This window comes from Symphodus melops (assembly GCF_947650265.1).
Source record: "Symphodus melops genome assembly, chromosome: 14".
NCBI lineage: Eukaryota > Metazoa > Chordata > Actinopteri > Labriformes > Labridae > Symphodus > Symphodus melops.
In genome coordinates this window covers 10,434,205-10,449,473 of record NC_136704.1, presented here as the reverse complement: position 1 = coordinate 10,449,473, position 15,269 = coordinate 10,434,205, and the positions used below count along the sequence as shown (strand labels likewise).

General features: G+C 37.6%; 3 protein-coding genes across 3 annotated transcripts in view; 1 reads left to right on the top strand and 2 right to left on the bottom strand.

The window, feature by feature from the left end:
- Positions 1-422: 422 nt before the first annotated feature.
- LOC306835166 (myelin-associated glycoprotein-like) lies at positions 423-2,266 on the bottom strand (the record flags this gene model as incomplete). Its single annotated transcript, XM_079361594.1, has 5 exons — positions 423-433; positions 621-881; positions 978-1,283; positions 1,539-1,922; positions 2,194-2,266. 5 exons carry the CDS (start codon positions 2,264-2,266, stop codon positions 423-425), a joined length of 1,035 nt encoding a protein of 344 aa, XP_079217720.1.
- Positions 2,267-3,433: 1,167 nt separating this feature from the next.
- Positions 3,434-15,269, bottom strand: part of LOC306835344 (uncharacterized protein) — a 116,322-nt gene continuing 104,486 nt past the window's right edge. The window contains exons 5-6 of the mRNA XM_079361820.1: positions 4,310-4,349; positions 3,434-3,963 (exon numbers count right to left, since the gene is read on the bottom strand). Coding sequence (XP_079217946.1) covers positions 3,910-3,963; positions 4,310-4,349 — 94 coding nt within the window. The 3' untranslated portion in view covers positions 3,434-3,909. The remainder of the gene's footprint in view (positions 3,964-4,309; positions 4,350-15,269) is intronic.
- LOC306835134 (sialic acid-binding Ig-like lectin 12) lies at positions 12,139-14,948 on the top strand (the record flags this gene model as incomplete). The annotated part of the gene is made up of 6 exons (XM_079361563.1): positions 12,139-12,183; positions 13,179-13,196; positions 13,319-13,394; positions 13,693-14,067; positions 14,304-14,579; positions 14,677-14,948. The coding sequence occupies 6 exons, from the start codon at positions 12,139-12,141 to the stop codon at positions 14,946-14,948; spliced, it is 1,062 nt and encodes a 353-aa protein (XP_079217689.1).

Here is a 15,269-nt window from a genome sequence, read left to right as displayed (position 1 = left end):
GTCAGTGTGAGAAGGAGTCACATGTGCAGCACTGTGAGTTACAGTTTTGTGTTTTCCCACCTGAGTCCGTTGTGCAGTTGGATGTTTTGACTTTAAACGCCTAAAAGACATGAGAGGCTGTTAGATTGTACTTTGTTTAAGGTTTGATCAATTTCTTGCTAGTGATGTATATTAATATATTTCAAGTGCTGCTGAAACACCAGTGCCAGTTTTTATCTGATTCTTACCAAACAAAGACACCCAGACAGATAGACGCAACGATCCCAAGGATTCCTCCAGTCACTGCCTGCCATAGTGAAAAGCTCCCAGCCGGAGCCCCTAAATAAATTCGAACAATATTAAATACGAAGTGAAAGTAAAAAAAAAGCTGATTCAATGTGGACATGCAAAACTTGTGATGTAACTACTGGATATCGAAGTGCTCAACAGGGTACTGCAGCAAAAAACACAAAAAGTCCGGCATAAAGCAACAGAAAATTGGAAGAGTAAAAATAGTAGCTTGCATATAATCAATAATATAATATAAATGGTAAAGATATATCTAATTCTTACAGACAACAAGTCATGCAAAATGAGCTGTTACTTATTTGTGAGATAAAACAATAAAGTTCTGTGTTTACCTTCAATACAAAGATGAATCTCTGGTGATGTTTCATGTCCGAGCTCATTCTTGGCCACACAGCAATAAACTCCTCCCTCTGTGGCATTAAAGCTGTAAAACTCTCCTTCAGATACCTTCATGGTTTCATCTGTGTAGATCCTGAACCAGGTGAAGCTGCTGACAGGAGGCTTGGCTCTGCTGGAGCAGCTCAGGTTCACATGAACACCTGCTGACACCGAACCTGATGGACTGATGGACGCTGAAGTGTTTTTTGGAGCATCTGAAGAAAATGTGAGATAAACATAATTAATAAAAAAACAAACCTCCTCAAAATCCTGACGTTCTAACAGGAGGAAATAATCTCTGGATGTCTCACATGAAACTCTGAGAGTCTTTGTCTCCTCTGCTGTCTTCACATCTTTTCCTTCATTCACAGGATATGATGCAGAACAGGTGATGTTGTCTCCATCATGTTTGTCCGTCAGAGTGATCTGCTCCTGGATTTTAGTGGTGAAGGTTCCGTCTGTGTTTTCCTCCATGTTGTTGAGAGAGTCTTGTTTGAGATTCCAGGTGAGTTTAGGAGGGGAGTGTGGACAGGGAGTGAAAACTGAGCAGGTTATAGTGACAGACTCCTTCTCCCTCAGATCTGCTGGGATCTCTAGTTTGGGGCTCAGAGGAGAATCTGTGGATTCAAATCAAACAAAGATTTCTTTATTTAAAAAACATATTTCATTATTTGGGGATCTTAAAGCAAAAGCTGACACCACTGTCAACAAAACTAATAATATAAATATTTTTCTGTTTCTGAGTTCCAAGATTGAAACCTTTAAAACTCAAGTAAAAACAGTCTCAGGATTTAATCACAGTTCATCTTGTGCTTTGAAAGTAATTTCTAGTTTCTCAATAAAAACCTTTAAAGAAAATTAAACTCTCTTACCTTTGACTGTAATGTGAAGAGGATCACAGATAGCTGTTGCCCTGTATGGCGAGTTCATGATTCTGAAGTAGTATAAGCCTGTATATGTTGTCTGTAAGTTATAAATCAGAGTGGTGCAGCTTTTCATTTTCAAGTTTCCAGTTATGTTCATTGGAAATGTGTTCACTGTCCCATCACTGTTGAAAACCACATTTCTTCGTCTGGAGGTCTCTCTGACTTCTTTGTACCATATTCCAAATATTTGTCTTGTGATGTTAAACTCTTCTTCTCTTTTTACTCTAAAGTTACACGGGATTTGCAGACAAGATCCACTCAGTGCGTCCATCTTCTTTGGTGTAGTAATGAAGAGATCTGACCATTTAGTCCTACAGTTATCCAGAGCAGCTGTAAAGCAGACCATCAGTTATTATAATGTGAAGCAGAATCTTCATGTAGAGGATGTTAATGATAGTCTAAGAAGTAATGTGGTGTGCTCTCTGCTCTTTTTCTCTCTTGTTCACAATGTCAGTCTAAAACATTTCACTTTTCAGTCAGGACATGAAGAGATGAAAGAAGAAACTCTATCTGCACTCTTCTCTCTGCTTTGTTTCTACAGGAAGTTCAAACTGTAAAGATGAAACATCTTTGAATGAAAGTGAGTGAACAAACAGCTCACCTGATAGAGAGGAGACAGTCAGTAACATGATGACTGTCAGCATGTTCACTGACAGGACTGCAGTAACACCCATCACCTGGAATTCAAAAGTAAGTTACTCTTCAAAGTTAAAGTGTTTGATGAACAAAAAAACAAACAAATAAAAGCTGCTTAAAACTAAAACGATGAAATATAAACAGGTGTTATAGCTGAACTTACCGAACAAGACACCAGGATCTTAAACAGAGAAAATGGAGAAGAAAGATGATTTTTAAAACAAACCAGTCACCTCATTAAGACACGAAAACCTCAAAAAAATTTCATCTTTTCTTTTTGTACCGATTGAATGAGGAAGTTGGTGTTTGACACATCTTCATTTTTTTATTACATTTATTTCCTTTCATGGTAGCATCAACAAAAGATGGACGGTTAAGAAGAGGAAGAGAGAGAACGACACCCACTAAAGGACCCAGGTCAGACCTGAACCTGGTCCACTGTGATATGGACTCTGTCTTAAATGGTACATGCTCGAACAAACCAGTAACCATTGCACTGAAGGATTTGTTTTTTAAGAGCTTTTTTAGATAAAACATGGATTTAATCATCCTGATCTGGTTACAGACTCTCCTCTCAAAGAGACTTCACACTGCAAACTTTTCAACAGGACTCACAAAACTTCAAACAAACTGGAAGATTCTCTCAGTCAATTCAATATTTATTGTTTTGTATTAATGCTATTTGTTAAAACATTTGATGTGAACAGCATCACTAATTGTTACAATCCTAAAGTGTACCTTTATCTACTTTATCAGTGAAACAAAACAGCGATCTGACACAATTTTCTTCATTCAATGAAAATTGATTTTTACATTTTTTCAAACATGTTGAATTGTTTAAAAGGTTTCCAACCTGTTTTCTCTCTTGTCCAGTTTTATCTGGTTAAAAAAACACAGGACTTGATTACTTGATTAAATCTGATTACATAATCCCCTTTAATGTGTCATAGAATGAATGTGAAGGACTTGAACCAAACTGTGGACTGTGTTATGATGTCTTCAGAGTTTAGTACACAATAATTTAGTCAACTATTAATTGCAACAGACATTTGACTTCTCATTAAATTTAAGAAAGTGTATGTTATGAAATGAACAACTTCTCCTTCGTACTTACATTTCAAACTTCTCACACAGCATCATCAGTTTACTTTAAACCACTTCTCTTTAACTACCTTTACTTCATGAACCACACAGTGACAGACTGAAGCTTTTCACACAGATGTTTTATTACTTACTTAGAGCCTCTTCTGTTTCAACATGTTATAAAGTAGACAACAGACAGGAGGACTCGCTGCTTCAGGTTAAACATTTAATATGTCTTAAAATGAATTGACATTGTTTTCGGGACTTGCACCAAACTGCTGACTGTGTTGTGTTTGTGGTGAACCAGTCAGAACAAGTCTAGAAAGTTAAACATCTGGTTTACAATAAAACACGTTTTCTTATACACAAATGTTTACAGCATTAAGATGTTTAAAGACATTCACGGGGAAAATGGGGAACATGTCCCAGACTGCTTCCTCTTCCTGCATACTAACAAGCTCTTCATGACATAAATTACACATTACAGATGATTAACTAATTATTGCTGCAAAGTAATAATATTTAATGCAGAGGAGTCAGAGAAAAGAGAAACAGAGATATTGCATTTCAGAGGATCATGAAGTCATCCTCTTCTCCTTCATGATGCTTGAATCATAATCACACTGTTGACATAATCTGCTTCTTCTGCGTCCTGTTTGAGTGAAACAACACAGAGAGAGTGGAGTCAGCGCTGTGTAGTGAGTTTGATGAAGCTCCAAGAGACAAACACTTTGAGTTTATCTCTGTAACTCAAAGTCAGTGTGAAGTAACATCAAGTTTTCATCAAACTCTTTTTCCTGTTACTGTATCTGCTCTCCTGTCGCTGCTGTTGGACCTGAACATCTAAACATCAGTTTCTCAGGATGAATTTCTTTATGTGACTGTGTTGATCAAAACCTTCAAAGGAAGCTACTCAGAAAATGTTCCTCTTTTACCACACATGCTTCAATCTCATTTTGTAGAAAGAATGATGAAGCTGTCCTCATCTAGTGTCTTACCTTCTTCACCTGTTTGTTGAAGCATCTTGACTTTAACCAGCTGAAAGAAAAAGACAGCAGATAAAATGAGATCAAAGGGAAACACTAACATTGTAAAAAAAAATACAAACACACACACACACACACACACACACACACAAAATGAGATGGGTAAAATAAGATGCTAATGAGCTAACCTTGCCTGATCTTAGAGACATTCACCTTCGTATTATCTCCAAGATCAGACAGACTTTGTCTCAAAATGTTGCAGAAAAACTACTTCATGCATTTGTTACCTCCAGGTCGGATTACTATAATTCTCTTTCAGCAGGGGGCTCTTGTAGATCTCTACAGACCCTTCAGCTAGTCCAAAACGCTGCAGCTCAAGTTCTGACTAGAACTAGGAAAAGGGACAACATTTCTCCTGTATTGGTTTCTCTTCACTGGCTCCCGATGAAATCTAGAAGAGATTTTAAAATCCTTCTTCTCTCTTACAAAGCTCTAAATGGTCAGGCACCAAGTCATGTTAAAGACTTAATTGTGCCGTACTACCCGTCGAGAACATACCAGTCGGGGTCCGGGAGGCAGACACACTATGTACCTTCAAGAATAGACTTCAAACCTTTCTTTTTGATGCATTTCCGGGGGAAGTGGCACCTTGATCTCTTATCTCTCTCTCCCTCTCTGCTTTCATATCATATTACTGCTCGTCACTATCTTTAAATTCCAGTCACAAACCTCTCCTTTTTCTGGGAGCTCCTGAGCTCTCTCAGGTTACTCAGGACTTTTGCCACACTGTGACGGATTTAGCTGGGCTCTTGTAATATAGCTATAAGTAAGGTCCTTTACCTGCTTTCTGTAAAGTGTCTTGAGATAACACTTTGACGCTCTACAAATGTGACAGACTCTAAACATGCAGCATTTGAATGCAGCCTCCCACCTATTTTTCACAAATATTGATTGATTATCTGTTTGGTTGGGGTGTTTCTGTTATAAATGTTCAATGATAAAATCAGCAGACAGACTGTGGGTTATTTTAACATTTATACTGCAGAAGTCAGACGACATTTCAGAACACACGGCTGATAAATGTTTTATATTAACAGTCTCTCTTTATTGTTAGCAGGTACAGCCTTCACACTTCTTTCTTCACGTCTTTCCCAAAATGCTCCAGAAACACTTTATGAACAAATTAGACCGACGTGTTTTGGCTCGTGGCCTGATGAAGCGTTTTGTCCTCATGAAACTAAGTTTTAAAAATATAAGAAGTTTGTCTCACCACTCAAAGATGATAACTGTGCTGTAGAGCAGCACAATTCCCAGGATCTTCAGTGTATTGTAGAACTCAACCCCAAACCACGGATACTCTGGAAAAAGACATCATGATCACCTTCTACAACATGGAAAAAACTTTTCATGGCTGTAAGACATCCTGCACTTTGATTTCATCTTTTAACGTCTAATGTCAACATATCTGTTTCATTTATTTATGTTGCATTATTACACATTCATTCAGAAACAATGTTTTTTGCGTGTGTGTCTGAAAACTGTGACGGTCACTGTTGTAGTGTACAAAGTATTAACTGCTTCTCTCTCCCCATTATCAGAGGATTTGACGGGTCCAATCTGGAGCACCTGGGCCGATTGCTTTCAGGGTACATAAGCTCGACCCCAGGGTGGATCTGGCTCTCTCTCTATCCACACACATCGACATGTGTTGCCTGCTTGTTTGTGCTGCGGTCGTTGTTGGCGTTGTGCTAATAACTCATTATTTGCAACTTAGACTGTGATCCTTCATCATATATTTCATGGCTCTTGAGCCCGACAGACAGAAAAGGAGAGCTTGTTGAATACAAGTGTGTTGATTCATTTCTACATTTACCTCCAACACTCAAATGAAGCCATGATGATGCCTGATGTCCAAGACCACTCACTCACTCACTCACTCACTCACTCACTCACTCACTCACTCACTCACTGACTGCTCTCTTCTTTTTGTCTGTCTGTCTGTCTGTCTGTCTGTCTGTCTGTCTGTCTGTCTGTCTGTCTGACTGACTGACTGACTGACTGACTGACTGACTGACTGACTGCTCTCCTTTTTTTTCTGTCTTTTTTCTCTGTTTTTTTCTCTCTTTTTTCTCACTTGATTTCTCACTTTTTTTCTCTTTTTTTCTCTCTAGTTTTTTTTCTCCGTCTGTCTGACTGTCTGACTGACTGACTGACTGACTGACTGACTGACTTTTTTTTCTCTGTCTTTTTTCTCCATTTTTTGTCTTTTTTCTCTCCATGTTTTTGTCTCTCCTTTTTTTTCTCTCCGTTTTTTTCTGTCTTTTTCCTCTCCATTTTTTGTCTCTTTTTTGTCTCTTTTTTTTCTAAATTTTTTTCTCTGTCTTTTTTCCCTCCTTTTTTTTCTCTCCATTTTTTTCTATCTTTTTTCGCTCCATTTTTTGTCTCTTTTTTTTCTCCATTTTTTTCTCCATTTTTTTCTCCTCTGTCTGTCTGTCTGTCTGTCTGTCTGTCTGTCTGTCTGACTGTCTGACTGACTGACTGACTGACTGACTGACTGCTCTCCTTTTTTTCTGTCTTTTTTCTGTGTTTTTTTCACTCTAGTTTTTTTTCTCGTCTGACTGACTAACTGACTTTTTTTTCGCTGTCTTTTTTTTCCATTTTTTGTCTTTTTTCTCTCCATTTTTTTGTCTCTCCTTTTTTTCTCTCCATTTTTTTCCGTCTTTTTTCTCTCCATTTTTTCTCTCTTTTTTTCTCACTTGATTTCTCACTTTTTTTCTCTTTTTTCTCTCTAGTTTTTTTCTCCTCTGTCTGTCTGTCTGACTGTCTGACTGACTGACTGACTGACTGACTGACTGACTGCTCTCCTTTTTTTCCTGTCTTTTTTTCTCTTTTTTTCTCTCTTTTTTTCTCACTTGATTTCTCTCTTTTTTTCTCTCTAGTTTTTTTTCTTGTCTGTCTGTCTGACTGTCTGACTGACTGACTGACTGACTGACTGACTGACTGACTGACTGCTCTCCTTTTTTTCCTGTATTTTTTCTCTGTTTTTTTCTCTCTTTTTTTCTCACTTGATTTCTCTCTTTTTTTCTCTCTAGTTTTTTTTCTCGTCTGTCTGTCTGACTGTCTGACTGTCTGACTGAATGACTGACTGACTGACTTTTTTTTCTCTGTCTTTTTTCTCCATTTTTTGTCTTTTTTCTCTCCATTTTTTTGTCTCTCCTTTTTTTCTCTGCATTTTTTTCTGTCTTTTTTCTCTCCATTTTTTCTCTTTTTTTGTCTCTTATTTTTTTAATGTTTTTCTCTGTTTTTTTCTCTGTTTTTTTCTCACTTGATTTCTCACTTTTTTTCTCTCTTTTTTTCTCTTTTTTTCTCTTTAGTTTTTTTCTCGTCTGTCTGTCTGTCTGTCTGTCTGTCTGTCTGTCTGTCTGTCTGTCTGTCTGTCTGTCTGTCTGTCTGTCTGTCTGACTGACTGACTGACTGACTGACTGACTGACTGACTGACTGACTGACTGACTGACTGACTGCTCTCCTTTTTTTTCTGTCTTTTTTCTCTGTTTTTTCTCTCTCTTTTTCTCACTTGATTTCTCACTTTTTTTCTCTTTTTTCTCTCTAGTTTTCTTTCTCCTCTGTCTGTCTGTCTGACTGTCTGACTGACTGACTGACTGACTGACTGACTGACTGCTCTACTTTTTTTTCTGTCTTTTTTCTGTCTTTTTTTCTCTCTTTTTTTCTCACTTGATTTCTCTCTTTTTTTCTCTCTAGTTTTTGTTCTGGTCTGTCTGTCTGACTCTCTGACTGACTGACTGACTGACTGACTGACTGACTGCTCTCCTTTTTTTCCTGTCTTTTTTTCTCTTTTTTTCTCTCTTTTTTTCTCACTTGATTTCTCTCTTTTTTTCTCTCTAGTTTTTTTTCTTGTCTGTCTGTCTGACTGTCTGACTGACTGACTGACTGACTGACTGACTGACTGACTGACTGCTCTCCTTTTTTTCCTGTATTTTTTCTCTGTTTTTTTATCTCTTTTTTTCTCACTTGATTTCTCTCTTTTTTTCTCTCTAGTTTTTTTTCTCGTCTGTCTGTCTGACTGTCTGACTGTCTGACTGACTGAATGACTGAATGACTGACTGACTTTTTTTTCTCTGTCTTTTTTCTCCATTTTTTGTCTTTTTTCTCTCCATTTTTTTGTCTCTCCTTTTTTTCTCTGCATTTTTTTCTGTCTTTTTTCTCTCCATTTTTTCTCTTTTTTTGTCTCTTATTTTTTTCATGTTTTTCTCTGTTTTTTTCTCTGTTTTTTTCTCACTTGATTTCTCACTTTTTTTCTCTCTTTTTTTCTCTTTTTTTCTCTTTAGTTTTTTTCTCGTCTGTCTGTCTGTCTGTCTGTCTGTCTGTCTGTCTGTCTGTCTGTCTGTCTGTCTGACTGTCTGTCTGTCTGACTGACTGACTGACTGACTGACTGACTGACTGACTGACTGCTCTCCTTTTTTTTCTGTCTTTTTTCTCTGTTTTTTCTCTCTCTTTTTCTCACTTGATTTCTCACTTTTTTTCTCTTTTTTCTCTCTAGTTTTCTTTCTCCTCTGTCTGTCTGTCTGACTGTCTGACTGACTGACTGACTGACTGACTGACTGACTGACTGCTCTACTTTTTTTTCTGTCTTTTTTCTGTCTTTTTTTCTCTCTTTTTTTCTCACTTGATTTCTCTCTTTTTTTCTCTCTAGTTTTTGTTCTGGTCTGTCTGTCTGACTGTCTGACTGTCTGACTGACTGACTGACTGACTGACTTTTTTTTCTGTCTTTTTTCTCTCCATTTTTTTGTCTCTTTTTTTGTCTCTTTTTTCCTCCATTTTTTTCTCGTCTGTCTGTCTGTCTGTCTGTCTGTCTGTCTGTCTGTCTGTCTGTCTGACTGACTGACTGACTGACTGACTGACTGACTGACTGACTGACTTTTTTTTCTCTGTCTTTTTTCTCCATTTTTTGTCTTTTTTCTCCATTTTTTTGTCTCTCCTTTTTTGTCTCTCCATGTTTTCTGTCTTCTTTCTCTCCATTTTTTGTCTCTTTCTTTGTCTCTTTTTTTTCTAAAATTTTTTCTCTCTTTTTTTCTCTTTTTTTCTCTTTGGTTTTTTTCTCGTCTGTCTGTCTGTCTGTCTGTCTGTCTGTCTGTCTGTCTGTCTGACTGTCTGTCTGTCTGTCTGTGTGACTGACTGACTGACTGACTGACTGACTGACTGACTGACTGCTCTCCTTTTTTTTCTGTATTTTTTCTCTGTTTTTTTCTCTGCTTTTTTCTCACTTGATTTCTCACTTTTTTTCTCTCTGGTTTTTTTTCTCGTCTGACTGACTTTTTTTTCTGTCTTTTTTCTCCATTTTTTGTGTTTTTTCTCTCCATTTTTTTGTCTCTCCTTTTTTTTCTCTCCTTTTTTTCTGTCTTTTTTCTCTCCTTTTTTTGTCTCTTTTTTTGGCTCTTTTTTTTCTAAATTCTTTTCTCTCTTTTTTTCTCTCTTTTTTTCTCTTTTTTTCTCTTTAGTTTTTTTCTCGTCTGTCTGTCTGACATTTGTAGAGCGTCAAAGTGTTGTCTCAAGACACTTTACAGAAAGCAGGTAAAGGACCTTACTTATAGCTATATTACAAGAGCCCAGCTAAATCCGTCACAGTGTGGCAAAAGTCCTGAGTAACCTGAGAGAGCTCAGGAGCTCCCAGAAAAAGGAGAGGTTTGTGACTGGAATTTAAAGATAGTGACGAGCAGTAATATGATATGAAAGCAGAGAGGGAGAGAGAGATAAGAGATCAAGGTGCCACTTCCCCCGGAAATGTATCAAAAAGAAAAGTTTGAAGTCTATACTTGAAGGTACATGATGCGTCTGCCTCCCGGACCAGACTGGTATGTTTTCGACGGGTAGTACGACACAATTAAGTCTTTAACATGACTTGGTGCCTGACCATTTAGAGCTTTGTAAGAGAGAAGAAGGATTTTAAAATCTCTTCTAGATTTCATCGGGAGCCAGTGAAGAGAAACCAATACAGGAGAAATGTGGTCCCTTTTCCTAGTTCTAGTCAGAACTTGAGCTGCAGCGTTTTGGACTAGCTGAAGGGTCTGTAGAGATCTACAAGAGCCCCCTGCTGAAAGAGAATTACAGTAATCCAATCTGGAGGAAACAAATGCATGAAGTAGTTTTTCTGCAACATTTTGAGACAAAGTCTGTCTGATCTTGGAGATACTACGAAGGTGAATGTCTCTAAGATCAGGCAAGGTTAGCTCATTAGCATCTTATTTTATCTGTGTGTGTGTGTGTGTGTGTGTGTGTGTGTGTGTGTGTGTGTGTGTGGGTGTGTGTGTGTGTGTGTGTGTGTATTATTATTATTATTTTTACAATGTTAGTGTTTCCCTTTGATCTTATTTTATCTGCTGTCTTTTTCTTTCAGCTGGTTAAAGTCAAGATGCTTCAACAAACAGGTGAAGAAGGTAAGACACTAGATGAAGACAGCTTCATCATTCTTTCCACAAAATGAGATTGAAGCACGTGTCGTAAAAGAGGAACATTTTCTGAGTAGCTTCCTTTGAAGGTTTTGATCAACACAGTCACATAAAGAAATTCATCCTGAGAAACTGATGTTTAGATATTCAGGTCCAACAGCAGCGACAGGAGAGCAGATACAGTAACAGGAAAAAGAGTTTGATGAAAACTTGATGTTACTTCACACTGACTTTGAGTTACAGAGATAAACTCAAAGTGTTTGTCTCTTGGAGCTTCATCAAACTCACTACACAGCGCTGACTCCACTCTCTCTGTGTTGTTTCACTCAAACAGGACGCAGAAGAAGCAGATTATGTCAACAGTGTGATTATGATTCAAGCATCATGAAGGAGAAGAGGATGACTTCATGATCCTCTGAAATGCAATATCTCTGTTTCTCTTTTCTCTGACTCCTCTGCATTAAATATTATTACTTTGCAGCAATAATTAGTTAATCATCTGTAATGTGTAATTTATGTCATGAAGAGCTTGTTAGTATGCAGGAAGAGGAAGCAGTCTGGGACATGTTCCCCATTTTCCCCGTGAATGTCTTTAAACATCTTAATGCTGTAAACATTTGTGTATAAAAAAACGTGTTTTATGGTAAACCAGATGTTTAACTTTCTAGACGTGTTCTGACTGGTTCACCACAAACACAACACAGTCAGCAGTTTGGTGCAAGTCCCGAAAACAAAGTCAATTCATTTTAAGACATTAAATGTTTAACCTGAAGCAGCGAGTCCTCCTGTCTGTTGTCTACTTTATAACATGTTGATGCAGAAGAGGCTCTAAGTAAGTAATAAAACATCTGTGTGAAAAGCTTCAGTCTGTCACTGTGTGGTTCATGAAGTAAAGGTAGTTAAAGAGAAGTGGTTTAAAGTAAACTGATGATGCTGTGTAAGAAGTTTGAAATGTAAGTACGAAGTAGAAGTTGTTCATTTCATAACATGCACTTTCTTATATTTACTGAGAAGTCTAATGTCTGTTGCAATGAAGAGTTGACTAAATTATTGTGTACTACACTCTGAAGACATCATAACACAGTCCACAGTTTGGTTCAAGTCCTTCACATTCATTCTATGACACATTAAAGGGGATTATGTAATCAGATTAAATCAAGTAATCCAGTCCGTTTTTTTTTTTTAACCAGACAAAACTGGACAAGAGAGAAAACAGGTTGGAAACCTTTTAAACAATTCAACATGTTTTAAATATTTGATTTTCATGGAATGAAGAAAATTGTGTTGCGGTTCAGAATAGGTTTGGACCCAGACGCACGACTCAGAGGCAGAGTAGTCAAAATCAATCATAATTTTAATGAATACAAACTAGTGATGATGGTGAAGGAAATGTGCGACAAGATAAATAACGTGACGATCAAAGTGAGTCCCGAATCCCGATCCCAACACGCGTGTGGTATAACCAGATACGATGATCAGCAGACGACAGGTGGACGGAGGTTCAGGTGAGACTTGACTGGAAAAAAACAAACATCAAAAATCCAAAATCTTTCCAGAGAGCGCTGACACGAGGAGCACAAATCACAGAGTGTAGAACAATAATCTGACGCTGACTGCATGAAGAGAGCAGATTTATATACTGGGCTGATTACATGAGCTGCACCTGTGAAACACACCTGACTCCAATCTAGACAAGGGGGAAAGGGAAACACAGGAGGAGCAGACAGGCAGGAAAAACAGACAACACACACACAAGTGGAAAGCACTAACAAAACCCCAAAACATGACAAATTGTGTCAGATCTCTGTATTGCTTCACTGATAAAGTAGATAAAGGTACACTTTAGGATTGTAACAATTAGTGATGCTGTCCACATCAAATGTTATAACAAATAGCATTAATACGAAACAATAAATATTGAATTAAAAGTGACTGAGAGAATCTTCCAGTTTGTTTGAAGTTTTTTGAGTCCTGTTGAAAAGTTTGCAGTGTGAAGTCTCTTTGAGAGGAGAGTCTGTAACCAGATCAGGATGATTAAATCCATGTGTTATCTAAAAAAGCTCTTAAAAAACAAATCCTTCAGTGCAATGGTTACTGGTTTGTTCGAGCATGTACCATTTAAGACAGAGTCCATATTACAGTGGACCAGGTTCAGGTCTGACCTGGGTCCTTTAGTGGGTGTCGTTCTCTCTCTTCCTCTTCTTAACCGTCCATCTTTCGTTGATGCTACCATGAAAGGAAATAAATGTAATAAAAAAATGAAGATGTGTCAAACACCAACTTCCTCATTCAATCGGTACAAGAAGAAAAGATGAATTTTTGTTGGGGGTTTTGTGTCTCAGCAGTGAGGTGACTGGTTTGTTGCAGTTCTGCTGAAATTTAAAAATCATCTTTCTTCTCCATTTTCTCTGTTTAAGATCCTGGTGGCTTGTTCGGTAAGTTCAGCTATAACACCTGTTTATATTTCATCGTTTTAGTTTAAAGCAGCTTTTATTTGTTTGTTTTTTTGTTAATCAAACACTTTAACTTTGAAGAGTAACTTACTTTTGAATTCCAGGTGATGGGTGTTACTGCAGTCCTGTCAGTGAACATGCTGACAGTCATCATGTTACTGACTGTCTCCTCTCTATCAGGTGAGCTGTTTGTTCACTCACTTTCATTCAAAGATGTTTCATCTTTACAGTTTGAACTTCCTGTAGAAACAAAGCAGAGAGAAGAGTGCAGATAGAGTTTCTTCTTTCATCTCTTCATGTCCTGACTGAAAAGTAAAGGAGTAAAGGAGGGAGCAGCTAAAGACGGAGAATAATGTAAGGGCTCATTCTCAGATATAACAGGAAGCCCTGCTGAAAATAGTTGATGTATAACAAATGTTCTTCTTATGCAGAATATACTCCACATCATGGTTTTTATTAGGTTTTGTTTTTATTACAGGTGTTTTGGCGGGTTGTCCTGAAGAAGCAGCTCTCTTCATTACTACACCAAAGATGATGGACGCACTGAGTGGATCTTGTCTGCAAATCCCGTGTAACTTTAGTGCCATAAAAAAAAAAGAAGAGTTTGACATCACAAGACAAATATTTGGAATATGGTACAAAGAGAAGACCGATCCAAGTAATGTGGTTTTCAACAGTGATGGGACAGTGAACACATTTCCAATGAACATAACTGGAAACTTGAAAATGAAAAGCTGCACCACTCTGATTTATAACTTACAGACAACATATACAGGCTTATACTACTTCAGAATCATGAACTCGCCATACAGGGCAACAGCTATTTGTGATCCTCTTCACATTACAGTCAAAGGTAAGAGAGTTTACTTTTCTTTAAAGGTTTTTATTGAGAAACTAGAAATTACTTTCAAAGCACAAGATGAACTGTGATTAAATCCTGAGACTGTTTTTACTTGAGTTTTAAAGGTTTCAATCTTGGAACTCAGAAACAGAAAAATATTTATATTCACAGTTTTTGATGACCGTGGTGTCAGCTATTGCTTTAAGATCCCCAAATTGTTGATGAAATATGATGATTTGAACCCACAGATTCTCCTCTGAGCCCCAAACTAGAGATCCCAGCAGATCTGAAGGAGAAGGAGTCTGTCACTATAACCTGCTCAGCTTTCACTCCCTGTCCACACTCCCCTCCTAAACTCACCTGGAATCTCAAACAAGACTCTCTCAACAACATGGAGGAAAACACAGACGGAACCTTCACCACTAAAATCCAGGAGCAGATCACTCTGACGGACAAACATGATGGAGACAACATCACCTGTTCTGCATCATATAAGACTCATCATAAGACTCTCAGTGTTTCATGTGAGACATCCAGAGATTATTTCCTCCTGTTAGAACGTCAGGATGTTGAGGAGGTTTGTGTCTTTAATTAATTATGTTTATCTCACATTTTCTTCAGACCCTCCTAAAAACACTTTAGCGTCCATCAGTCCATCAGGTTCGGTGTCAGCAGGTGTTCATGTGAACCTGAGCTGCTCCAGCAGAGCCAAGCCTCCTGTCAGCAGCTTCACCTGGTTCAGGATCAACACAGATGAAACCATGAAGGTATCTGAAGGAGAGTTTTACAGCTTTAATGCCACAAAGGGAGGAGATTATTACTGTGAGGCCAAGAATGAGCTCGGACATCAAACATCATCAAGGATTCATTTGAATATTGGAGGTAAAAACTAGAAGTGAATTAACTTCACTACTCTTATTTTATTTTCTTCTTTTTGCTGTTGTTTTCTGTTTGTTATTTTAAAAAATTATAAAAATGATCGCTGCAATATTAACTCTAATTTTCTGCATACCACCCATCTTTTCTTGAAGTTACAAAGATTGTGACTTGTTTTTCTTCCACCCATTTCTTAACCTTATAATTATGCAACTTATTCTCTTAATTAATGAATCTATTCATTCAGTGATGAATCACAGAACAGGCCGAGGGAAAGACATCACAAAAGCAATACAGTACGATACGGTACAGAAACGAGAAGGAACTAATGACATGTT